The sequence below is a fragment of the Melozone crissalis genome, unplaced genomic scaffold, assembly GCF_028551555.1.
Source record: "Melozone crissalis strain CALT ecotype California unplaced genomic scaffold, PUWL_Pcris_2 ptg000042l_1, whole genome shotgun sequence".
NCBI classification, from domain to species: domain Eukaryota; kingdom Metazoa; phylum Chordata; class Aves; order Passeriformes; family Passerellidae; genus Melozone; species Melozone crissalis.
Window position 1 is genome coordinate 54,662,864 of NW_026535820.1, and position 25,195 is coordinate 54,688,058.

The following is a 25,195-nucleotide window of genomic DNA, read 5'->3' on the forward strand; positions in this document are numbered from 1 at the left end:
TAAAAAGTGCAGGAAAATATTGGGGACAAGGATGAAAAAAGAGTGATGTATTATGGGATAGATCTGATACCTTTCATGGCAAAACAAAGGTGAAAAAGGACAGAAGAGTAATTTCACATCAAACTGGCAAGCTATCAGCCTCAAGGGCAGAGGCAGCAGTAAAGCAGCAGCCTTAAAGAGATTTTTCTTAAAACTGGTGAGGTGCAAGACAGGGAGGAAAAGGCTGTGGGTTGCAGCAGCAGCCCTCCTCGTGGTCTCTCCTTGAAGAGAAGGAGGTGAACTCATCCAGTTATGCACGAGGACGTTATGTTTTCCCATCTTAGGAGAGTAAGTGCTTGGAGACTTTAGATCAAATACAACTCTAGTATAATGTCTGCCCAGTAGCTACCCTCATCACACAGCACCCCATCTGTGCTGAAACTCTTAAATGCAGAGAGGACTGAGTCCATGTAATTCAGAGCAATTAATTTGTTTAATTTTGTTACTGTGCCACCACTAACAGCATAGAAGCTGCTAAGAAATATGAGGAATTTTTACTCCTTCCAAAATAGTTGCTAAATAATACCAATTAATAATGCTGCATTAAAAACTCAGATACTGTTGCAAGTATTTGATACGTGACCTCTGAGCTGAGCTGGCTACATACAGCTCCTCTTCCTCAGAGGCCAGTTTCCAAGGAGAGGCAACACTCAGCACTTAACCTCTGACTAATCAAACAGCTTTAAGTAAACTATGCCACTTTTCTCTGATGGATTTTTCAGCACTGCTCAATAACAAATGAAAACCATCTTTCAGCATGGAGGCACATAGGAAATTGAGATGTTTCAGAGGCTTAGGCAAACTCAGCCATGTACACAGTGAGAAGGAGCTACAGGGAAACAAAGTAGGAAGGATCATCCAGTACAAGCAGGGACACATTACAGCCATGTAGCACTTGGGAGAGTTTTCTTTACAGCATCCTAGTGTCCTCCAAGCATTTTTTCCTACCCTTTCCTCATTGCAGTCTCTACAGGCTACAGAAAGTGCTCCTTGCAGCATGCTAGGTTTCCCTTCTAGCATACCAATTAGCAATAGGAGTCAAGTGACGATGCTCAGTTGTTCCTCAACACACACGAGCAGCTAGTGAAAGTGCAGCCCCTTAACACAGCCCCTGGGGAAAAGGGAAGGGGGGAGGCAGGGTCAGAACAGGCTGCAGAGACTAGAAGTGACCTTTGTGCTGGAGGAAGTATTGCCTATGAGTGAAACGCAGCAGACCACAGTTCTGACTTATGCTGGGTTTCCCCCTCCTCTACAACTCTAAAGTAGGTCACTTCCTTTCTCTTTAGCAGAGTTTCCTCGTCTTTTTGGTACAGATACTAACTTCTGCCAGAACTAAGATGTGATCTGATAATAAGCACTGTAGCCTATAGAGCTCAGAGAGACACTTGAGAGATAAGAGGTGCTTGAAACAAAAACCCACACTAATTTCCTTCATAAACCAGTAATACTGCTGGATTTTGAACGATGGGTTGCAACTCCTGTGCATCCCACACACACCGCTTTCTCTTTAGCTGAGAAACCTAAATGCAGCCCTAGAAAGGATATCTTGGTCACCAAGTTCATCAAAATAGATTCGCACAACCCCTTCCATAAACCAATAAAGAACTATCTTCTAAATGTTACTCTTGCCTTCTCCAAGGGACAAGCTGTTTCTTCCTTCATAGCTGAGTATCTGGAGTAATTTCAAGTCTCTGTGTCTAGAATGTCCTAAATATGGTCAGAAATTATACCAAGATTATGCTTGGATTTACAAGATTGAGATTATATTCAACTTTGAAATTATGAAGCCACCTCCCACTGAAGTGCCCAAGTGCAGGTGTGTCAGATTTATAATGCAGTTATTCATGAGCATACAAAAGATATGCAGACACTGCTTCAGCTGACAGATACTAGCCTTTGCTAGAATAAGAAAACTGCAGGCAAGCAAAGAAAATCATTACATATTGTGTTTTAGTTTCTTCATCAGTCTGAAATGTTCTTTGAGCCAAGGTATCCGGGATCTTTTCTGTTATCTGTTCTGCTTATGACAAAGCATCCTTTCCTTTGTGCTTGGTTAATATTCTAACTAAGCAGGCCTCCTGCTACAAAACCACATACTGCCACTCCCCACACGAAACAGCTTCAAAAGTCATGTCATATTCAGTCTTTCTTGTTTGGAAGGTCAATACCAAATCACAGAAATATCAGTATTTTCACATCTTTGTTCTGAATTTGGCAATTCTCCACTACCCAAATCGTACCTCTTTGTGGAGCTGAAGCAACAAGATTTTTCTCCTAAGATGAAAACATAACAATCAACATCCAAGAGGCACAAGAGCCCAAGCAACAAAACAGTCCTGAAGTAGCAAGACATTTCCCCTCATAGAAGCAGCTAAAATAAATTAAGCAAAAATAATCAGTCAGTGTGTTCACAGACTCAGGAACCAAAGTCTACAACAGTACCTGGATCACAGGAGACCCCAAGTCACAGAGACGGCTGTAGCCACAGCTAGAGCAGGAACTGACGGCACTGTGCTGAGCTGAAATTAGGCTCCATGAGCCAGGGTGTGGGGGAGGCCCCAGCTGAGGCTGATTGTGGCCATTAAAGCCAATTAGTGCCCCAAGGCCCTGACAAATGAGCTCCTTCTTGAAAACTCCAGAGTTAAATCCCTGCTAATGCTGATGATTCCAGTGTCTTGTATGGGATTGCAGCTCCTGATAGAAGAATCACTGGGTGGGTGAAAATAATGCCTCTTGAAAACTGGAATTAGTCTTACTGCCTGATGATCCAGCAGATCTCAAGGGACCCACTATGCCAATAACTGACTAGGTCTTTTCTAGATTTTCTACAACCTGCAGAAATTCAAAAATAGTAGACACATAGTTTCTATCCAATCATGAGTCAGAAGACTCCTCCTTGTAATTTAATAGGCATACTGAAATTCTCACTGTTGTGCAGTTTTGCCCCTTACGAGAAGTAGTGAAAAACTCTTCCCCTGGTGTTCAGGTCTATAAGGAAAAAATCTATGCAGCACCAACAGTGCAGCCTGGCTGCAGGGACTGTGATGGTTCATCAGAGGTGACAAAGTGCCACTGTGCAGCAGTAATGTCCTGCAGAGCATTACCTGGATATGAGGGGAACCCTGCCAGTAGTAGGTGTCCACAGTGAGGAGATGGTGCAACACCAAGAGGGTCAAAAAATGACAGGGTGGTTAAAAGGGAAATCTGTCCTCAGGAACACATCACCTGCAGAGCACCTGCTACCTCTTCTAAACATCACCTCTTCTCTTCTCTTCCCTTCCCTTCCCTTCCCTTCCCTTCCCTTCCCTTCCCTTCCCTTCCCTTCTCTCAGAAACGGGTAGTTTCCAGCCTGAACCAACCGAAGTAATTGGACAAAAAAAATATTTTATGGGAGTAGTCAGGAAAACTAGTGCTCCATGTCTCAACTCTCATGAGTGTAAAAGCAAGCCAAAATGCAAAAAGCTTTGAGCAGTGTGTGTCTGGGTTGCTTAAAACTTTTCCTCTCCTTTCAGCCAGTAATTTATGAAAACATATTTGAGGAAATAGTTAAACTGAAATACTGTATTCTCCCAGGTGCCCATCATTATGTGCAAATCTGCTTTATTGACAAGACTGGATGTTCTGGTGAACTGAGTAGGTTGAATACAGTTTGAATCTGTGAGTTTACGCTGTTTGTCCTCAGATCATCCACCACCTGCATTCAGCCTTGGCAGTGTCCTGCTTTCACAGCTCTACCTGGGGCCGTTTCCCTCAGGCCCAGACAGCAACTCACCTTGAGCTGCTCCTGTCACAAAGCCAGTCCTTCAACATACACACAGACAAGGCTCTTTTGCCAATGCCATTTCTGCCCAACTGCCACACTATTTTTCTCTCTTCAGACAGGACACTGCCTGTGGAAGGGGTTGCATGGTGCAGGCACTTGGAAGAGGAATGTCCACTTTACAGGCCTCCAATGCTCCAGAGCTGTGACTGCAGCTGGAGGTGACACACAGTGCAACAGCTCCACTGTGACAGCCCTTTCTTCAGAGGCACCTCCCAATTCCTGTCACTCTGACAATAGAGTTAACCCACCTGAAACTTTCCCAGGTCTAGGCGGTACATACATCTCCCCATCTCCCTTTTCTCTCATCTAGGAAGGGCATTTGGATTTACCTTTCCACTTACCTCTTCCCCCACCCTTATACTGTATGACAAACCCTTTCTACCTCATCCTTCAGCAAACATTCTGAGAATTTATGTTTACTTCAGCTTTAGTAAGTAGTGGATATGGAGGAAGAATAGATTGGAAGGCATTTTAACCAGCATGAAATTGCATACAAGTTGGAGACCTTTCCCTCTGAAAGCTCATAGTGACACACGAGGTACGAGGTCCTTTTGATTCAAAGAAAATGCAAAATTCAGAAAAAAATTTACATTTTTACAGCAGTAGACCAAGCTACTTCTTTGTCCTACAGAATAGTCAGCCATTTCCTCCAGTCATTTTCCACCAGAAAGAAACTTAGACAGTGAGACTCAGAACAAAGACGAGCCTCTGAAAGTAGCCTAAGAACCGAGGAAACTGCAGGGGCTTGTAAATGTCACCAGGCAAGAGCGAAGGCAGCTTGTCCTGATGTAGGATATCTTGTAATTATCCATACTAAAGACCTTAATCTTAAGTGGTTTGATCTGCTCAGGGGATAAACTGAACCAGTATGCTTACACAGTTGAGTTAATCTCTTTATGCACTGGGATTTGTTATGACTGTCATTCGTCTCTAAGACTTTTTAGTTCCATGCACACATATGGCAATGGGGTGGGAAAGCTGATAACTATTCACTCTCAGGGCAGTCACTGAGCTTCTGCTGGGCTGGAATACGTGACACTGACCTGTCCTGAGGAAACTCCTCTCATCCAGGTGTAAGGCAGGAGATCTTTAGGTCTGTTCCAAGCTTTGTATCAGCTCTGCAGCTTTCTGCTATTTTCCTCACTATCTTCTCCATCATCACCCTGGCTGGCTGTGACTCAGACTCATCCATTCTCCTCCATGCTTGGAAAACAGACACCAAAGAACATAGCTGGACACCAAGGAAATGAGTTGGTCTCCTTGGTGTTTTATGTGCAAATTGTGAGAATGTGCAGAGGAAAGCCAGGCCAAGTGCTGCGTTAAACGAAAGCAGCCAGGCTGCTCCAGAAGTGCCCAGCCCTGCTCAGTACGGGCACTTGCCAGGGCAAAGCCTATTCACCACAAGCAGGCCCTACAAATAACATTGGTGAGGCAGGGTTAATGATTCCTGCCCAGGACTGAGAATGTCTGGACTCTGAGACGCTGAAGGCACGGCCGTCAGGGAGGCTGCACTATCCAGAGCTGCCCGCAGTGTCCCAGCACCCAGGGAGCCGTTCCCCGGCACACCTGGAGCCACAGACGACTCCGTGTCCTCTGGGTTCTTACAGTCCAAGGAGCTTCCGCATCACGGGCAGTGCTGGAGGGGCAGTGCATGGCTTCAGCCCCCGTTATCTCCCGGGGCTGGGATCTCTGCTCCCCGCAGGCACCCCGGCCGCTGCCGCGTCTCCGTCTCTTGAAGAGGAGGGAGGCGCTCACAGCGCGCCGCTCCCCGACGGTGCAGCCAAGCACCTGCACGGCGCTGGGCGCTGCTCTACTCTTGGAGGCGGCTGGAGAGAGCAAACCCCTCAAGCCTCGCTTCGTGCTCTCAAGCGGGGGCAGTACTATCCCTTCCCTCGCTCCAAGGCGGGATCAGGAACCGGGGAACGACCCGGCGGGAGGGACCAACAGACCCGCTACGGCCCCGCAGCTCCCGCCGGGTGGCCAATCAGCGCCACGGGGGGGCGGGGCCACAGCACAGAAGCCAAACCCTTCTCGTCCTGCCCTGAGTGACAGCAGCAGTCACCAATCAGAACGCGGACAGCGCACCGCCCCGCTCCCTGCGCACGCTCCGGTGGTGGCCTCGTCTCCCGCCCGGCGGGGAGGGGAAGGGAGGCGGGACACGGGACGGGAGGCGGGCCGGCCCGCCTTCTCCTTCCCTCCCCGCCAGGCCGGCCTCACTGGGTGCAATGTTTTGCCGGAGCGCGGGCCGGGCCCTCCGGGCTCTGGCGCTGCTGCAGTTGCAGCCGCCCGCCCGGGCAGCGCCGCTCACGGCCCGGGGACCGGCCGCCTGCTACGGGTAAAATCCACAGCCGCCTCTTCTCCCTTTCCCCAGCTCCCTCCTCGCTTCCCGCGGCTTGGGGAAGGGGCTGTTTGTCAGCCAGGCGGCGGGATGGACGAAGCGTGTTAGCAGAGGGGGTGGCGCAGCGGATCGGGAGGGTGACAAGGTGACAAAGCGGGGACTCGGGCCGTGTCCTGAGGAGCCTGTTCCTGCTTTCCCTGCAGGATCCCTAAGGATCCGTACCAGGGCCCCGCAGGGCAGGACGTGCCCTGACCGCCTGCCCTCGGCCACCTGCTGCTGGTAAGGGGCTCCCTGGAGGTCGCCAAGAGAGCACATGGATCTAATCTAGATCATGCCGCTTGTTCCGCAGAGAAAAACTGACACAGTGCTGCCTGTTTCCCTTGCACAGATAAATAGCAGGTCACATTCCAGCACAGCTGGAACAGGGGTAGTTCCCAGATTAAGCTGCGCTCCTGCAGAGTACGAGGTGAAGCACAAGATCTGCCCACTCTGCATCTGTGCTGCCTTGGTAAACAAAGGCAGTATGTATCCAGTGCTCCTCAAGGAGTTATACACCTTAACGTTACTGATTCGAAATATCACGGTGGGTTTTTTGTTTTGTTTTACCAGAGTTTCCAATTCTGTCAACCAAAAAAAAAAACATTCTTTGCAAAAACTTAACAAAAGTGAAGTCATCCTGCTGACAAGCAAGCTGATGAAGTGATTTCAAACTCACAGAAATTTCGTATTGGGAGGACTAACACCTTAGGTGTTGCCAGTTCCAATACAATTTCTCAGTGCATAAAAAACCCAAGTAATTTGTTGTTAGTCCAAAAAGTATTGAAAATACCCTCCTGCATTTCAGTGGACTTCACACCGAGGCATAATCCAAGAACGGAAAAGCATCACAGACTCAGCAAAATTCTCAAGGCCCCGATGTTAATAATTAATCCTAAAAACGTAGAACTATGTGAAAAAAAATTGGAATCAGGAAAGCAAAATATATAACTGTCTATTAAACTGTATGTTGCTAACCTGTTTTTAAGAAGGTAACAAGATGTTGATTATTTCTGTTTTGTTAGGAACTGAAAGTGGCTTGGCAATTATTAATCATAAGCAAAAAAGCCCAACACATAATTATTAAAATTTTATAAGAACAATGTGCTGATATACTGTGGCAAGAACTATAATAAAATACCTGTTAAAATTAATTACAAACTAAAAGATGGCATATGAAAAATAAAAAAAAAATAAATAAAAAAGTGAAAGTCAGTATTCAAAAAGGGGCTAAGGCAGCCATATGAGTGCTACATGCAGAATTTGAATTATGAGGTGTATAAACCACATCAAATGGACCATAAGGAAGTTTAGCATTACAAGCAAACTATCATTTGGATCCCATTAGCATAGCAATTCAGCAAAACTCACAAAGTCATAATTACACAATGAATTTCTTCATGCTGTACTCTTGCCACAGATCTGCATTTGTACTCCAGCTGTCAAATTGGATCTGCACATAAGGAGCTGATACTATTCTGCACAGTCACAGCTTTTATTGAGGCATGTGGCATGATGGGTTACATAGACCCAAGTTTTATGTAAAATCAAAATTGGCTTTGTGTTGAAGAGGTTCTGTGGTTTAACTGCCACCTATGTATCGGGAACATGAGTTTGCAAGCTATTGTTCATTTTTCTTCTAAAAAGGGTCTAAATTATTTGGATTGTTTTTACCTGTAATCCACCACTTTCAACTCTATACATACTCTAAGTAGTTCAGACTTTATATATTAAAATTAAATTGTTAACGAATTGCCCAGTGCTTATCAAGGAATAGAGATTGTTATTGTATCTAAGACTGGAAAACAACATGTCTCTATGCACATGAAATTCACAGTGATTGAACTCATGGGACATCAATATTTAATCTAGGTAAAATTATGGCTACTCAATAGGTAACCAAATTGCAAGATTTTTATCATATTAGCTTTAAATAAAATGAATTAGGCTGTTGAAAAGATGTTTTGCAACCATTAGGGCACAAATTTGCCTGGGAAAACAGATGTAATAGTTTGTACTGTTAAGAAGATACTTCGAATCTGTGCTACTTCTGCTTCTCACTAGGGGCTTGTATCTGGGCATGGTTTCTTGGGTCACTTTTTTGCATTTACACATATGTCCTGCTTTGTACTCAAGATTAGTGTAGGGGTTTAAGTGTTGGGGCTGAGACATAGCCTGTGCAGTTGGTTTCTGTGGTGCTTTTTTTGTGTGTGGATTTATTGCTCATGTGGTATTTTCCAATTAAGTGTTATATCCTGGTGAGATTACACTGACAGAAATATTATTATCACATTCTTCTTCTCTGCTCTTATCTCAGTGCAAAGTGGTTTTCATGAGGAACAGCAGCAATAGATTGTGGTTTCTCTGGCAGATGAAGAGGCTCGGTTTAGTAATAGCAAGGTGAACATGAGCCATGTTGAAAGTTATGCTGTGACAGAATGAGGTTTCTCCCCTCTAATGTATTTATTTCAATGTTTCTGTAGCCATGTAAAGCTGCCTTTGTATATTCCTGGTTGTACCATCAAGCCTTTAGCCCCTGGTTGTACCCCAAGCCTTTAGCCTAGGTAAGAATATACCTAGGTATATTAAGTATATTAAGCCTTTAGCCTAGGTGTGAATATATATCATAGTGGTCACAACTGAATAATTCTCTGCTCCTGAGAAGCTTTTTTAAATCTTCTATACACCCAAGGCAAGCAGCCCATTAAAATCTTATAGTGCTGTCATTAATATCTAAGAAAAGTAATTATTCTGTATTCCTGGAGTGACTAGGGAGTAATAAAAATTAACTCTCTGAATGTTTTCCTATTTCTCTTCTCTTTCCCTATCCCTAGTACTTCAATAACATCTGCCAAAATCCAAGTGAATGGAGTCCACCTGCATTATCAGCAAACAGGAGAAGGAAGCCATGCAGTTCTTCTGCTTCCAGGAATGCTAGGTTTGGAGATTTTATCTTCTTTGTAGAGCAACCACTCCTTTATCCATTTGGTCTCCAGCAAGAATGCACAAAAATATTTTGTAATGTTTTCAACACCTGATTATGGAGCATTGCCATTAAAAAAAAATTGCTACACTTAGAAGGGGAAATGCAGAGTTGTTGCCATCAGTTAACAGTTTTTAAAAGGTTTCATTTATCTTACCCAGTCACCTTTTATACAATGTCTTGACTTACCTAGTGGTCACTTGCACTTTTGGATTTAACTGTGCAAAGGTGGTGTCCAGGACTGGTGGCAAATAGCTACACAAGGTGGAAAATAACAGAAGGGGGAGAAAAAAATCAGGTCAGCTATATTTGTTACACAGAGTGAATTATGCATTCCTCTTTGGAAGCTGGATGGATCTCAGCTGAACTTATAGACATAATGTAACCCTTACAGTTTATTGTGAAAAATTCACTGTTAAAATTAATTTTTTGCTTAAAGATGTATTTTCACATTTTGTTTATTCAGGGCAACATCATTAACATTCTCATGGTTTTTTGAGTTGCACAGCAGGTTCTGCTAGCTAAGTGGTGTCTGTCCATTGAAAACACTGGTTTTGATATCAACCTTTTAAAATTAACACAGCCTATTTTTTCTGGGTTCTTGCAGTTTTAAAGGATCCATCAGACTTACCAACAGTTCATGGCAGGCTGTCAGTAGGACTGTTACTGTGCTCAGAGTTGGGCAAATGATTAATTGAATTGCTGGATAAGATGATAAAATGTCAAGAACTGAAGAGCAGGAAACGTTTGTTCTTCTTGGCAGCAATGTTTTCAAGTCTTCGTGGAGTGGTTCTTTCTTTCAAAGAATTCTGAAGGGGAGAGTGGAAAAAAATTAATACTAGTCATCCTTCAAGTATTTCAAAATATGAAAAATATATTTCAATCTATTAATTTTCAACAGCTTTTTAAACTAGCAATACTATTGCCAATACAAGCTCTTCAAACAGAAATAATGTATTTCTTCAGTTGTGAGCAATATTATTATTATTTATGATTATTTATCATTATTATGCATACATTGCTATCATCATAGCAGGCTGTATAAAGCCTTTTTTATAACTTAGACCTGCTAAGGGTATCTGAGGACTGATTTGTCCAAGTGAACAGAAAAAAAAAACCTTTTAAAATGCCTTTAAATGGCCTTTTTAATATAGCAAGAGATGTATTTCATATTTCAGCACATTAAATTTGAACAAGTTTTAATCAAATAGCATTTGATACTATTACCACATGACCACAATACAAACAACACAGACTGCAGTCTTACCTTCATGCTAGGTTACCTTCATTCATAGATAGCTTAGTGCAATAGACAGGAGTCCTTCATGTTTAAAACCTTTGAAGGTCTTTAATTAATAAGAGTAATTAATAAAAGAAATGGTTCTGCATCAGAAAAAAGGCTGTATTTGGCTTATTTTTACATACTAGAAAAATAAAATTATATAATTTTATGCTTCTGTGTCACCACAGTCTCCTCAGGCAACAAAGTATTTAAAGGTCAGCTTTAAGCACCAATAGAGATGCTTTATCAAATAATAACTGTCTGGCACAGTGCTTTTCACTTACAAATTTATAGCAAAATATTCCTGCTCTCTCAGTTTCATCTGTATTGCCCAGGTAATATGGATGGGCCATTAAATGCCCATATTTAAATCTGTCTAATATAAATCCCTACTCAGGTACCTTAGTTTCAGATACTGTATTTTATCATACATGAGACTGCTGTTCTTGATAACCTTTCATACCTACCAGAAAGGGTTTGCTCTGAAAGTACTGCAGATGCTTCTAAAGATTTTAGTTTTGGCACTTCCTGTCTAAGAGTGGCAATGAATACTGACAATTAAAGAGTACACTTGTTGGGTAATCTCTTATTTGGAATAAAGTTACAAGATTTCCCCAGTTTCCCTTTAGAGAATGTATACTATGTTTGCAGTATGGTGGTTAATAAAATTGAAAAATTATAATGTTTCAGGGAGTGGTCAAACTGATTTTGGACCGCAGCTTAAGTCTATGAATAAGCAACTTTTCACAGTTGTTGCTTGGGATCCTCGGGGTTATGGAAAGTCCATTCCTCCATCTCGAGACTTTCCTCCAGATTTCTTTGAGAGGGATGCAAAAGATGCTGTGGATCTTATGCAGGTAAATCTATTGTGAGATTTTTATTATTTCTTTTTTTTTTTTTAAGTTGTTTTCCTTAAATTTTGAGAAGGAGGAATGTTGTTTCCAGCAGACAGCAAATTATGAAAAGACTATACAAATGAAGGCTTAAAAGTGAGCATAAACACCCTATTCCAGGAAATATTTTCTTCTTCCACCTATTCTGCAAGATGCATAGAGGTTCAGCAGTAGGAATTAATATAGAGCAATATGACTTTATTCCAAGACCTTGCCCTAAGAGGTTTGCAGCCAAGAACCATATAAGTTTAGTTAAATGTGTGTATAGGAAACAAAATCTATGCAAAGTAATTTAGTTGAAGGGATTACCATACTGAAGGGCTCTTAGAAAATTTTCTATCAAATAGAATCTTGGCATTTTGCCTTGAGCAGCCCATTATAAGCAACATTTGATTCTAAAAATTAACTTGATGCTTTGCATTTTACAGCATATTACTGAAGTAATTTTTGTGGGAAATCAAAGGCTTCCTGTGACCATACCAAATCTTACTAATTAATACAGCTATTGTGGTTATAAATAATATGACCTAAAGCTGTTATTATTTATCCTTCTTGAAAAATCCTTCAGATTTTTTATTCAAATCTGTGTTTCTCTTTTATTCTGTCCTATAACTGCTGACACTATTTTCTGGTTTAGCTTTAGCTAATATTCTGGCATTTTTAAATTAGGATATACAGTCTCTTTGCTCATGTTAAGAAAATTGGCGAAGCATTAAAAATTCAAAAATATGAGGCAAGATTCTGACAGTCAGTCCAACTGTATTTCTATAATAAACAATAACCTTTCTGAAAACCCATCTGAAACTGGAAATGTGGCCTTCCAGGTGGATTCTGCATAGTGAAACAAAGTAAGTCTGACAGCAGAATCGGGATTAAGACACAGATTTGCCCTCTAACCATAAAAGCTATCTCTCTGTACTGTAAATCTTCAATTTCTTCTGCTACACTAGCAAAGAAAATAAAGATGCTGCCATGAATAGGTGACAAACTTGCAGTCTAAATGGTTGTCCCCCTTTCTTGTCTCTGATCAAATACTAATAAATGCATAATATTAAACAGACTTTCCCCAAAGGGAATGTAACCATGTAGCTTCCAGCCAAACAGAACAGCAGCCTACCAGTCTCTAGAGCTGCCAAAGCAAATGAGGCATAGCATCCTGTTTTTTTGAAGATGTTTCTCAATATAAGCATATAATAACAACTTACTAAAGTGTTTCCAAGCGTGGGAGACTAGCTGCTATTTTAGGATATTACAAAGGATAGCACAAATCCCAAGGAATCATTCCAACTATGATTTCAAGAATATAATGGTTTATATACATCATCCAGCCTACAATCAGCCAAAAAACACATCCATATGGGTGAGCTTTCAGAACCTTTTCTCTAGTCTCCTTCAGATTCTGGTGTCTCTGCTGGAACTGTGAGTGATGCAAGATTTCTGTGAAATAACAAAAGCTGAAATTCTGCAGAGTATTTAGGACCTTTATGCAGAAGACACCGTTCTGTATCTCTGTGTTCTGTGAAGGAGTTTACTTGAAATAAAAGGAGCATAATGCACCTGAGCCTACTTTGCTGTCCTCCGCCCCAATGTCTAGTGGTAGCAAAGTCAATAGCATTAAAACAATCATTAGGGAAATAATTAGTGTTGATATTTAAGAAGTTCTTACTCTTCAGAGCCACATTCCTAGCAAAAGGATGGCCCTGAGCTTTTGTACGTTTTTGTAGATCAACTGCAACTTTTGCTTCTGCTACACTCCCTGTAGTGCAGTGAAAACATACAGGCAGTGCAGAGTGATGTTGTATTGCAGCTCACTGCTGTATGTGCTCATTGGATTGCATTTCACAGAGGCCTGGATGGAGGAGGTGACTTCCAAAGAGATTTTTCTTCATTCACTGAGTAAAGGCAGCACAAAATCACCCATAAAACTCTGCTGTGCAATCAGTTATTTTTTCAGGTTATTGCCCATGTTACATTAGCGACCTGTACTGTAGATAGTTAGAAATTAAAGCAAGCAAAAGTGCACACCTTATTCAGCACATCTGTTACATCACATTGTTTTTCTGAAGGCTGCAAAGGATAAATTAAATTCCTCCTGCTGGAAAGGCATCCTGAGATACCCCAAAGAATGCATCAAGATAAAGGCTAGTAAACATGAGAAATACTGGAGGCAAATAGATCTCAAATAACCTGGCATGAAGAACAAAAATTTAATCAGCTATTCCATCCTTCAGCCAGCTTTGAGCTCCATCATTTGTTATTGGCAGCAGAGGAACAGTAGCAACATCAAAATTTAACCTTTACAAGCACTGCTGCCAACCCCCAAAATCTGCCAAGATACCAGGAGCCCTGGAGCAGCACATAGTGAAAGTTGGACTAAGTTGAACTACTTCTTCATCAGACCAGGGCCAACTTCTGATCAACTGCAAAAATTCAAAGTTCTCTTTTCTTGCTATGAGCTCTCACTTTACATGTCCCTTTTTTTCCTCTACCTCATTTATTTTCTGTTTAGTAATTACAGCTTTGCAGAGTGAAATCTAAAATTGGTGAAAACTACAGTGAGCAGAATAATGAAGATAAAGCCGAAACCATAAAAGCCTGATAGGGATAGAAGCCTGCTAAATATTGAGTTGATTAGTAAAGTTGTGACTCACTTGAGCATTAAGTTTACAAGCAAAGTAGAAACTTCTTTTTCTCCCTCTGTAGTTGTTTCTCTCATTGCCTGGATTTTTGCTTTCTTCTGTCACAACAAAGCGGGCCTGGACTTCCGACATCACCAAGCAGCAAAGCAACTCATTCAACTAACTTGCTCGTTTATCCTCCAAAAGTACAATACACTCCTTGATTACATCTAAAAGGTTGTAATTTCTGCAGAACAAAAGCAAAAAACACTGCAAAATATATTTTCTTGTGAATGAGTTCACAAACTGCAGTTCCTGTATGCAAAACATCAAGTACTGCTTAACCATTGAACCATTGGTTCACCATCATCCGTCTACAACCTTCAGATGAGTGCCTTTACCTTCCCCACTCTTTCTCCACTGAACATAACCCACACAAAATTCTCTCACCTGTGACTATCAGTACTCCCTATGACCTATAGTGATTATGAGGAAACAAGGTTTTCAAATTCTAGTAGAAATCATTATCATAGAATCACAGAACTGGAGTTGGAAGGGACCCATCAGGATCACAAGTCCAACTCCTGGCCCTGTGCAGGACACTCCAAGAGTCACACCATGTGCCTGAGAGCATTATCCAAATGCTTCTTGTACTCTGTCAGGCCTGGTGCTGCGATCACTGCCCTGGGGAGCTGTTCCAGTGCCCAACCACCCTCTGGGTGAAAAACCTTTTCCTGATATCCAACCTAAACCTCCCCCAACTCTTCCCATGCCATTCCCTTGGGTCCTGTCACTGGTCAGAATGAATTAAGGTCTTGGTTGTCATATTTTTTGCCTTAAGCCTTCCTTTTGAAGAAAGAGGAATTTAGATATTGATGTTTCAAATCGCAACTGGCCGTGAAGTAACATTTCAAACATACAAACTTCAGAAAATGTGAATAAGCAACTAAAATTTGATACAATCCTTTAGAAAATACTTTAAGCATTTTTGGTTTTTACCAAAAAGCAGGGTTTTTTTAAGCTCAGATAGCATCAATAAACCAGATCACTGGCTTCCATTTTTCAAATCTTACACTTTTCTTTTTCTTAAGTTTAGCTTAATCTTACCATCCACACTGTGATAGTCTTTGCCAGCTTTTACACGGATTCTTCAAGTCATCAGGCTCTCTGAAAAGGTCTATACTCTCCATTTTAAATCAGCTTTTCTTTTTTTGAAGGGCTTTTAAAAACCCAGCAAGAATCTAATAGGACTACTGTCCATTTCATTAAAGGGTTATAGAAAATTGAAATGGCAGGTGTAATTTCTTGTTTTCTAAATTTGATTTTTTAAAAGCATTTTTATGTATAGCAAGAAAATGATGCTTTCTAATTATAAAAACTAACTATAGTTCAACTACGTAGTGTTGTGCTTAAAACATTACAGTCCATTTTCAAGAAATATTTGACATTTGGCTGTAAAGACAGCTGATGATTTCCATATAACTTTCTTGTATGAATCAAGGCACTGAAGTTTAAGAAGTTCTCCTTGCTGGGGTGGAGTGATGGTGGAATTACAGCTCTCATTGCTGCTGCAAAGTACCCAAATCTTATCCACAAGCTGGTTGTCTGGGGAGCAAATGCCAGCGTTACTCAAGAGGATGTGAGAATTTACAATGGTATGTAAATGAATTCATTTACTTTCTACTTGACCCAAGGATCTTAGTCATGAGACAGCTAAGTGGAGACAGAGCTGAGGACACAGCAAACCTGAAGAGACATGACACAAAATTCACTGCATTGTGAGGTATAGGGATAGATTTAAGTTATAATGAGAAACTCCCTAACAATTACTCTAGGGGCAATATAATAGATTTTTTAACAAGCCCTTACCAACTTAGCCTGGTGAAAAGCAGAAGTTACAATAGCTTATCAGCAGTTTTCAGAAAGTCAGAGTTTTGTTGTTGTAATAAATTTCTAAAAATAAATTCCAAATAATGCTATCAAATTTCTTATCTCACATCTTGCACAACCTTTTTAAAACCAGATCCACAGATAATTACTGGGCTAGCTCATTACAGCTTTTGCCTCTAGGGGCTATATAATATAGACAGTAAGAAAATAAGTTCATAACTTACCTTTTAAGTTCAGGAAACAAATGAATCATTCAAGTAAATGTCCCAAGGTGTCTTTACCATTTGCATTCCTTCACAGTTAATTATTATCATTAGAAAACCTTTGCAAAGTAAAGAAATAGGGGACTTCTGATCCTTATTCCACTCATGTGAAATAGAATCTGAGATCACTGCTCTCTAGAATGAAAATTAGGAAGAAATGGCTGGTGAACTCAGAAAGGGGCCATATTTCCTGTTGAACGTAGAAATGAAAAGATTTAACCATGTCAGCTCCCAACAAATGTAACCCAGTATAATTTCATTTTAGTGACTGGAGTTTGATTTATACTAGCTGTTCAATCTCTCTTGCTTCAGCAAAATTACAAGTGTATGTATTGCACATCTGTATTTACCTCACCTATACTAAAACTAACTTGGTAGTAGCAGTAGTAATATATTTTTTAGTTCAGAAAGCAAAATGCTTTTTAGCTCTGTAAAATGCTTTATTTCTTTACATGCTTTTATAGTTATGATTTTTTGTTGTATAACTATGAAATGCACATCTCCTCCCTACACAACAGACTAAAATGTAAAAGAAAAATTAAAAAAAAAACCCCGAAAACAACAACAGAAAGTGCCCTATTTACATGGAGCACCCACTGAAATATTGTCCTTTGTAAATTGTTGCTTTCAACATCTCTCCCTGGCTGATAGAGCTCAGAGAGTAGCAGCACAAGTCTTCTACAGCTGGCTCGTCAGTGCATGTCAGCTGCATTGGAGGGTTTGGCAGGAAAGAAAGGTGTTGATTTGGTATCCGTGTCCTTTCAACATTGGGTTCTCCCTTCCCTTTTTAAATTAATGCCAGCCACAAGGATAAACCAGTAGATTCTATATGGGAAACCATTGTTCAGTAGCACCTAGCCTGGGGTGAGCAGACTCATTTCCAATCAGATGCTGTTATAAAATGCTCTCCGTCACTGCTACCTTTGTCATTTGGCTGGACAGGTTCTCTTTGTTAATTAACATCTCACTCCTTTCTTCCCTTAATTCCCTTTTGAAACCAATTAAAACCTTTGTTAGTGGCATATTTTCAGTTTGATGATTCAGTACTGTGCTGTTCTCTGCTGTGCCGACTTTTTCAGATTTTGTCACTACAAAGCTGTACAGCTGGAATGTAGTTTAATGAAAAGAACCCTTTTGAATAGCTAGTTTGTGAGCAGTACCAAAAATTTTAGAGGAAAAAAAAAATAGAAAAATCTGATAAATAAATAACTAAAATGTCAGATTATTTGTACAGTTTTAGCCAGCCTGCCATGAGTCACAGATCTCTATTGAGTCACTTGTTTTTGTGTAAAACTATGGCAAATGTACCATGATGTCAGCTTGCTGGAATGCCTTAGTAAGAGCTTCCTTCCTCTAAGAGTTAGTAGGAGCCATGGAAGAACTTCCATCCATGAGTTGATGCAAAAGGCTGAGGATATGAAAAAGAACTTCCAGGTCTAGAACACTGTTATGAAACAGTCCTATTTTTATACACAAGGTAGGCCTTGAACTTCTCTTGTGAAAGCCCTCCAGAAAGAAGCATCAGAAGTTTTAGGACTGAGTCCTTTGAATATTATGTTTTTTCTGGCTTTCCTTGTGACAAGGAAAATAATAACAAGATGTTCCTCTACAACTGAGAAGACCACAGCAGAGGTTGTACAACTGTCTTTTTACACTCTTTCCATACTATGAATTATTTGAAATATTCATTATAGTTTCAAGTCTGAAATACATATTTGCAGTCTGGTTTGAGAACTTCCCCATATTAGGTGTGGTTTGGACCTTTTTGCTGGAAAGGACATAACATATTTCAACTTTATTTTGTGCAGGCATCCGAGATGTTTCAAAATGGAGTGAAAAGGTCAGGAAACCACTGGAAGAGCTGTATGGCCATAAGTACTTTGCAGAAACCTGTGAGGCTTGGGTAGATGGAATATCACGCTTTGCTGAAAATTCAGATGGTAAGGCTTTCACAATATTGAACTGAGGCAAGTAGAGTAGCAGGCAGTTCTGGATAAAAAAAAATGTAACAGTACTTCTAGCAGCCAGTAAAAGAAGGACTCTGCATATGGCATTAAAAGCTGGGTCTGACTCACGCTCAGGAATAACACAATTACTCTGTAGATGGTTCACAGAACCAGAAAGGTACAAAGGAAAACATTTCTGGAAAACATCAGCTGCTGAGGTTCTCCTCTTGTTCCACCATAAAACTGCACTAATAAGTCATTGCTTTTGTGCAGACTAAATAGGAAGGATTCTGCTCAGGCAGAATCTTTCTCTCCTCTTCTGTCTCTGTGTCAAAGGATTATCTCTTGGTGACATAGTTAAGATGTACCAAAATTAAGGCATGCTCTTTTCACTTTTTGCGAAACAGAGCTGAAGAACTCTTTCAAACCTTGTAGCATGTGAGTTAAAAAAGAAGGGACTTCAGATTTTGATAACTCAAAGTTTAAAAAGCACATTTTAAAAACACTATTGAAGCAGCTCAGGTGTTTAAAAATAAAACAAAAACAAAACTACACAATATAGCTTTTTATCCCTGAAGATTTCTGCAGTTACTCTTCATAGACCTTTTCAGCCAGGGATACTATGCATAATAATTTGCAGTTCTATTTTGATTCAAAGTGAATTTGCTTTTAATTTGCCTAAAGCAGTAATTCATAATGTATTTAAAAAAAGAAGTTTGTAACTCATATACACATTTTTCTGTAACTGATAATGAAAGACAGAAGGTAATGTACATTAACAGGCAGCAGGTACTACAGGGAAAATATTCCTTCATGTCATATTTTTTCCATAAATTTTTGTATAGGATCAACACAGGACTAGGACTTTTCCTAGTAATGTGGTGTAACAAATTATATTCCAATTTTATTTTAGCTTTTCTGGAATCTCCTTAAAACTATTTTTTTCTGAAGTGCAAAGCCCAGGCTGGTGAATCTGTGGCTGTGACATCGCTTCACTGCCTTCACATGCCTCAGACACTGAGATAAAGTGACTGTGAAAAAGAAGCCACCAAGCAACATGTAACAAGGAGCTGAATTATCTAGATGCTGAAACTGGGTCAGATATTGGGAGAAGCCTAATGTTTGCTTCGAGAGATGAGCAGCTATCAGACTGCAGGATTTTTTCCTGGGGAAGACCAGTTTTCCAACTTAGATTACAGACCGGCCACTTTGCAATTAAACTTAAAACACTGTAACAAAGGCACAGATACAGCAGATATAAGAAAAGGTGTTAATAAAACCCATCAGAGATAAAGGGAGGACAGCAAACCCAATGATGGCCAAAACCTCAAGCTTTTTTAAAACTAGACTGTTTTCCCTGAATGAGACAGCTCTTAGTATAAAATACCATAAGAAATGAACTTTTAGAAAGAGCTAACAATTTGTGAAACTGAGTAAGTTGCATAAAGTTGCAACATCCAAGATTCTTCTTGCTGTTCCCATGCTTTTAGAGTAAATATAATTTAATGGTTTTAGTACAATACAGTTTTAGGACTGAAAACAAGGAAATAATAGTTTGACTGCCAACTATGTTCCTAGAAAAATAACCTAAATTTACTTGGAGCTTGTTCTGAAAAATAGTCAACATTTCTGCAGGTATTAGAGGACTATGGGTAAAATATTCTAAATGAAAATATTTAACCAGTAGAATTCCAAACAAAGGCTGCATAAATAACCAAATAATTGGAAAAACTGTGAGAGCCTCTGACTTTAGAGGTAAGGAAAATGTGCATGTATGAGCATTAATCTTGCAGCTGTAAGGTGACAATTGCAAATAGACAAAGTTATCCCAAAGAAAAACAGAAAATAAAGCCCATTGAGGATGTTTTGCCCAAAGATTGCTTTGCAAGAATGTGGGAAGTTAGGCAGTGAGTTTGAAAACTGGGTTACTAAGAAATGAGGGAAAAAAGGGGAGAAAATTCAGAAAAGTCTCCAAGTAAAACCATTAAAATTCCTTCTAATGAGATTAATGACTAGAAAACAAAATTATGAATGGGTGGGGAAAATAACTTTTGAATAGCTTTAGTACAATTCATATCAAATTATGCATTTGTGCTGAGTTTGCATGGCCAGGTTTTGGTACCAGGGGGGCTGCAGGGTGCCTAGAAGCTTCCTCTGTGTCTGGCAGGGCCAATGCCAGCCTGTTCCAAGATGGACATACCACTGGCCAAGGCGTGATGGCAGTAACAGCTCTGGGAAAACTGACTTAAGAAGGAAAAAAGAGTTACTGCAGCCAGAGAAGAGCAGGGTGAGAATAAGTGAGAGGAAAAACTATGCAGCCACCAAGGTTAGTGAAGAAGGAAGGGTAGGAGGTGCTCCAGGACCTGAGATTTCCCTGCTGCCCATGGTGCAGATCCTGGTGAGGCAGCTGTGCCCCTGAAGCCCATGGAGATCCACTGGGATGTAAGGATCCACCTGCAGCTCTTGGAGGAGCCCACACCAGAGCAGGTGGATGCCCAAGAGAGGGCTGTGTACCTGTGGGAAATCCATGCTGGAGTAGGCTCCTGCTGGGACCTGCAGAGCCATGGAGAGAGGAGCCCACACTGGAGCAGGTGTCCTGGTAGGACTTGTGGCCTGGTGGGGAACTTAGGCTGGAGCAGACTGTGCCTGAAGGACTGCACCCTGTGGAAAGATGACTCACCTTGCAGCAATTTGTGGGGAACCACTGTTTGTGGGATGGATCATGTTGGAGAAGTTCATGGAGAACTGTTTCCTGTGGGAGGGACCCCACACTGGAGCAGTGGAAGGACTCCCTGAGCAGCAGCAGGAACAACCTGTCATGAACTGACCTCAACCCCCACTCCCCATCTCCCTGCACCACAGAGAGCCAGAAGGTAGAACCCAGGAAGAAGCTTCTAAGATTTATTTTACTTCTCATGATCCTGCTCAGATTTTGTTAGTAATAAATTCAGTTAATATCCCTGAGCTGAGTCTGTTTTGCCCACAATGGTATTCAGTGGGTGCTCTCTCCTAGTCCTTATCTCAGCTTGGGAACCTTTTATTCTGTTTTCTCCCCCCTGTCCACTTGTGGAGGGAGTGATGGGGGGCTCAGGTAGTTGCTTGGCATCCAGCTGGGATCAGTCCATTAGAACATTGCAGACAGCAACGGGCCTGGGAGGTGCAACAGGTATGAGTGCAGCCTAAGTTAATTTGTTCCAAAGAAGTAGCAAATCTTGTAACCTGACAACTGCTGTATCAAAATGTAGGTTAAGGTGAGGGCCATAAAACTCTAAGGCTGAGAAGAACAAAGCTGGGAATGAGATTCATGTATCGGCTTTGAAGAGTCAAAGGGAGCCTGGGGGAAATGTGGAACAGAAGTACTTAATTCTCTGTATCCTTTTGTGCTAGTATCCATTAATAGAGCAAATTGCAGTGAAGTAAGATTTTGGAGAAAGAGATGTTAATTATAGTCCTGCTTACATAGTTCTGTAGATTAATCACACACAATCCACAAGGAGAGGCAATAGCTAGAGCCCAATGGAGTTCGGAGCCCTTTATGGAAGCAGTTTCATCTTTGATACAATTCTAAACCAAAGTGTGACCTTCGTTTGTTTTCTCCCTAGGTAGCATCTGCCAGCAGTTGCTGCCAGATATTAAATGTCCCACATTTATAATTCATGGTGAGAAGGACCCTTTGGTCCCACAAGCTCATGCAGAATACATTCATAAGCACATCAAAGGCTCTCGGTAAGTTAAAAGATGGAATTTTTATAAATCCTTGTTTATAAAAACAAGGGCTGAAGAAATGTAGTTCAAAGTCACTGTTTAAGAAAAAGTATTTGGACAGGTTCTCTCTGCCACACAGAGAGCTATTCTAAACTTCCCTAGCAAATTACAATGCAAATTGGGTAGCTGGACATTCCTTGCAATATAAAAAGTACAGTATTTTAATAAGCTCCTTCCTAAAGCCCTCTGAGCGAAACCAAGTTCTTTTTCCTCTTTCCACTACACAAACTACTACTCCCTAAGCTTTATCAAAGCAAGCAAAGTTGTTGTTATGACCATTGCATTCCTTTTGCTATAAGAGACCTCATTTCTGTCCCATTCAGCAGAACAAGGAATTTAGGTGTTATGAATGGAGAGAGATTCCCAGTTAGAGAGACAAACACAGTTCACTTCTGTTTGCTCTGCCCTAATAATGTGAACAACCTCAGAGTTCTGTTTCCACCTGTCCCATGAATTTTCCACGTTTTTGAGAAAAGTAGAATGAGGAAAAAAAAAGTGCAAGTGTGCTCAGAAACATTACTATATAAACAAGAAAAATCTGTTTCATGTGTGTTGTGGTTTAACCTCAGATGGCAACTCAGTACTACTCACTCCCTCACTCATGGGATCAGGGACAGAATCAGATGAGTAAAAATGGAAAAAAAAAAACTCATCTGTTGAGATAGAGACAGATTAATAGCTAAAGCAAAAGCCACACATGCCAGCAAAGTAAAGCAAGGACTTAACTCACTCCTCCCACAGGCAGGCTGGTGTTCAGCCATCCCCAGGAGAGCCAGGCTCCATCACACATAGCAGTTACTTGGGAAGACAAAATGTCATCCCTCCAAACATCCCCCTTCCTTCTTCCCCCAGCTCTGTATGCTTAGCAGGATGCCATAGGCATGGAATATTCCTTTGGTCAGTTGGGGTCAGCTGTCCCAGCTCTGTCCCCTCCCAGCTCTTTGTGCACCCTCAGTCTCCTCCCTAGCGGGGCAGTACAAGAAGGCCTTGATGCTGTCCAAGCCCTGCTCAGCAATAATAGAAACATCTCTGTGTTATCAACCCTGTTTCCAGCACAAATCTAAAACAGCCCCAAAACAGCTACTGTGAAGAAAATTTACTCTATCCCAGCCAAAAACCATCACAACGTGAAAATTCCAGAAAGGCTTCCTATAAAAAGCTGGGATTTTACCAGCTGAATTTTCTTCATGAATTTGCACACAAATGCAAGCATTCTATTACTACTTAATAACAGACTGTGATGATTAGCAATGGAGAACAGAAGTAGTGGAGTCGAGGAAAGCATTTTTATGAATGCAGAGTGTAGGGAACTGTTTTGCTGGTGTCATCTCAGTGCAAAAATGAATGATACCTCCAAGTCAGCCCTGCTGATCATAGTAATACATTCTGCTACAGGAAAGATGAGAACAAGAAATCTTCCTCACAGTTTCATGCAGGTGTTTGATTTCATGTCTGCTGATTTGTCACTCCTACACGCCCTGTTCAGAACACTTACCATCCTGCTTGGTTTCACTGAGCTCCAAAATACTCCAGTTGCTGACTAAGGCAAATCATCCTAAGAAAATAGACAAGAATCTGATAGCTTCCCTTTGGAAGACAAGTTAAAGAGAAAACACTGTTAGAAATTGCCATCTAATAAAATGTTAAACAGTGATTCTTTCCATGCCTTTGTGCTGAAGTGCTCCCCTTTATGCTTATTTGTCAGAAAAGAAACCAGACTAATGGTGTTCTCAGAAATTAATGCTTGGGCACATGGTCCTATTCTTTCCTGGTTGCATTAGAGGTGCCAATTTTTCATTGTGAAGCAGAAAGAAAATGTTATATTCAGAATGTTTTCAGTAACACATGCTTCCACCATCAGTTTTTCTTGCCTTGACTTTTATGTAGTAGTAAAGTAGAAAAAGCTTCTTCTGATTACAGTGCAGATACATTGCTGGTTTCTCTCGTGGTGAAAGAGTGTGCCATCATTCTGCATTTGAATATCATGGCTGGAGTCTGGTAGCATTACAATAGTCAGAAACATTAATGGCAATAGGAAATTGCATGCACAGTGCTTTAGTTTGTGCATCTGTGTGCTGCTTACCTTACAAGAAACAGACTTCATGAAATTCACTAGACAAGCTGGGCATGTTCTCATGCTGCTGCACTTCTCCCAAAACAAAACACCACTTGGCACCACCAAAAGAAGGTGATCCCTCTTGCTATAGTGGGACTTGGATGTGAAGGCAGCATAATATCAGTCAAAATGGTTTTAGCTCTATAAGAACTGCTTGGTATGTGGCAAAACAAGACAATTTAAAGAATTTCCCACCTCCATATAAAGAAGTGTTCATCCCTGATATATAAAGTTTGTCTCAGATAGAAAGTAAAAGTAAGCAGAATTTTAGGCATGTCAAACTCATACTTGTATTATAAAAAATTACCCTTATTCACAGGTACTACTTCTAAGCTTTTGGCATAGCCAGAGAAGTTCAGACTTACCTTTTTATTTTAATGGATTAATGGTTTTAGATTTCAATTGTCTTTTTGCAGAAAGATTAGACAAAGTACAAATACTAACCAAGTTTGGGTAATGACAAGAACTCTATGTTTCACTGCCTGGCACAATTACTGTTCTCTGAAAGAAGCAACAGTGCTCAGGTACTTCACATACCTTTCAAAGATGCATCTTACATACATTTTGGAACTTATCTTCTCTGAAGATCACCTGAAGGTTTTCTAGAAACTGGGTCTAGGGCACAAAAATTTGGTTTAGGCTTATTTTATCCTCCCCAGACTGGGACAAGTAGTATGCTTGCTGTTCCAACTGTTGCTGTGGTTCACATTCCAACCACACACATAAGGACAGTACTTAAAATGAGAGTTACTACAATTCCTTACTGGGTAACCAAGGGCAAGGAAAATGCAACAAGCATTTTAAATACCTATACTCACAGAATGAAATGCATAATCAGCGGGGTTTTTTTTCTCTTTTAAGGTTGCTTCTGATGCCAGAAGGAAAGCATAATTTACACCTGCGTTTTGCAAAGGACTTCAACAGAGAAGTGGAAAATTTCCTACGCTGACATGAACTGTAAAGCAAGTCAGAGGTGCTTAGCCCTTGCCTTGGTTAGGAATTTTGGTTGGAATTTCCATTGCAATGGAGTTATAGGTAGGTTTGAGTCATGTAAGAAAAACATTAAACATATTTGCATGAAAAGCATATGTCTTAAGAACATGTAAGCCTCAGCGATCAGAGCATACCACTGTAGTGCAAGATTTCTGACATGTCTTTAAACTTACTTGTTGCCACCCAGGCTGAACAGCTGTTCTTTGCCCA

At 40.8% G+C, this 25,195-nt stretch overlaps 1 protein-coding gene across 1 annotated transcript; it reads left to right on the top strand.

Annotated features, from left to right (window-relative positions):
- Positions 1–6,049: 6,049 nt before the first annotated feature.
- On the top strand, positions 6,050–25,134 carry BPHL (biphenyl hydrolase like). Its single transcript, XM_054284646.1, has 7 exons — positions 6,050–6,197; positions 9,071–9,174; positions 11,192–11,358; positions 15,514–15,667; positions 17,974–18,105; positions 21,714–21,837; positions 24,854–25,134. The coding sequence occupies exons 1-7, from the start codon at positions 6,088–6,090 to the stop codon at positions 24,939–24,941; spliced, it is 879 nt and encodes a 292-aa protein (XP_054140621.1). The 5' UTR covers positions 6,050–6,087; the 3' UTR covers positions 24,942–25,134.
- Positions 25,135–25,195: the final 61 nt, after the last annotated feature.

Bases quoted from the DNA above. Each gene is read 5' to 3' on its own strand.
- BPHL (XM_054284646.1), top strand. From the start codon at position 6,088: ATGTTTTGCCGGAGCGCGGGCCGGGCCCTCCGGGCTCTGGCGCTGCTG. The intron at 9,175-11,191 runs GTTTGGAGATTT...ATAATGTTTCAG, and splicing joins TCTGCTTCCAGGAATGCTAG to GGAGTGGTCAAACTGATTTT. The intron at 15,668-17,973 runs GTATGTAAATGA...TATTTTGTGCAG, and splicing joins GGATGTGAGAATTTACAATG to GCATCCGAGATGTTTCAAAA.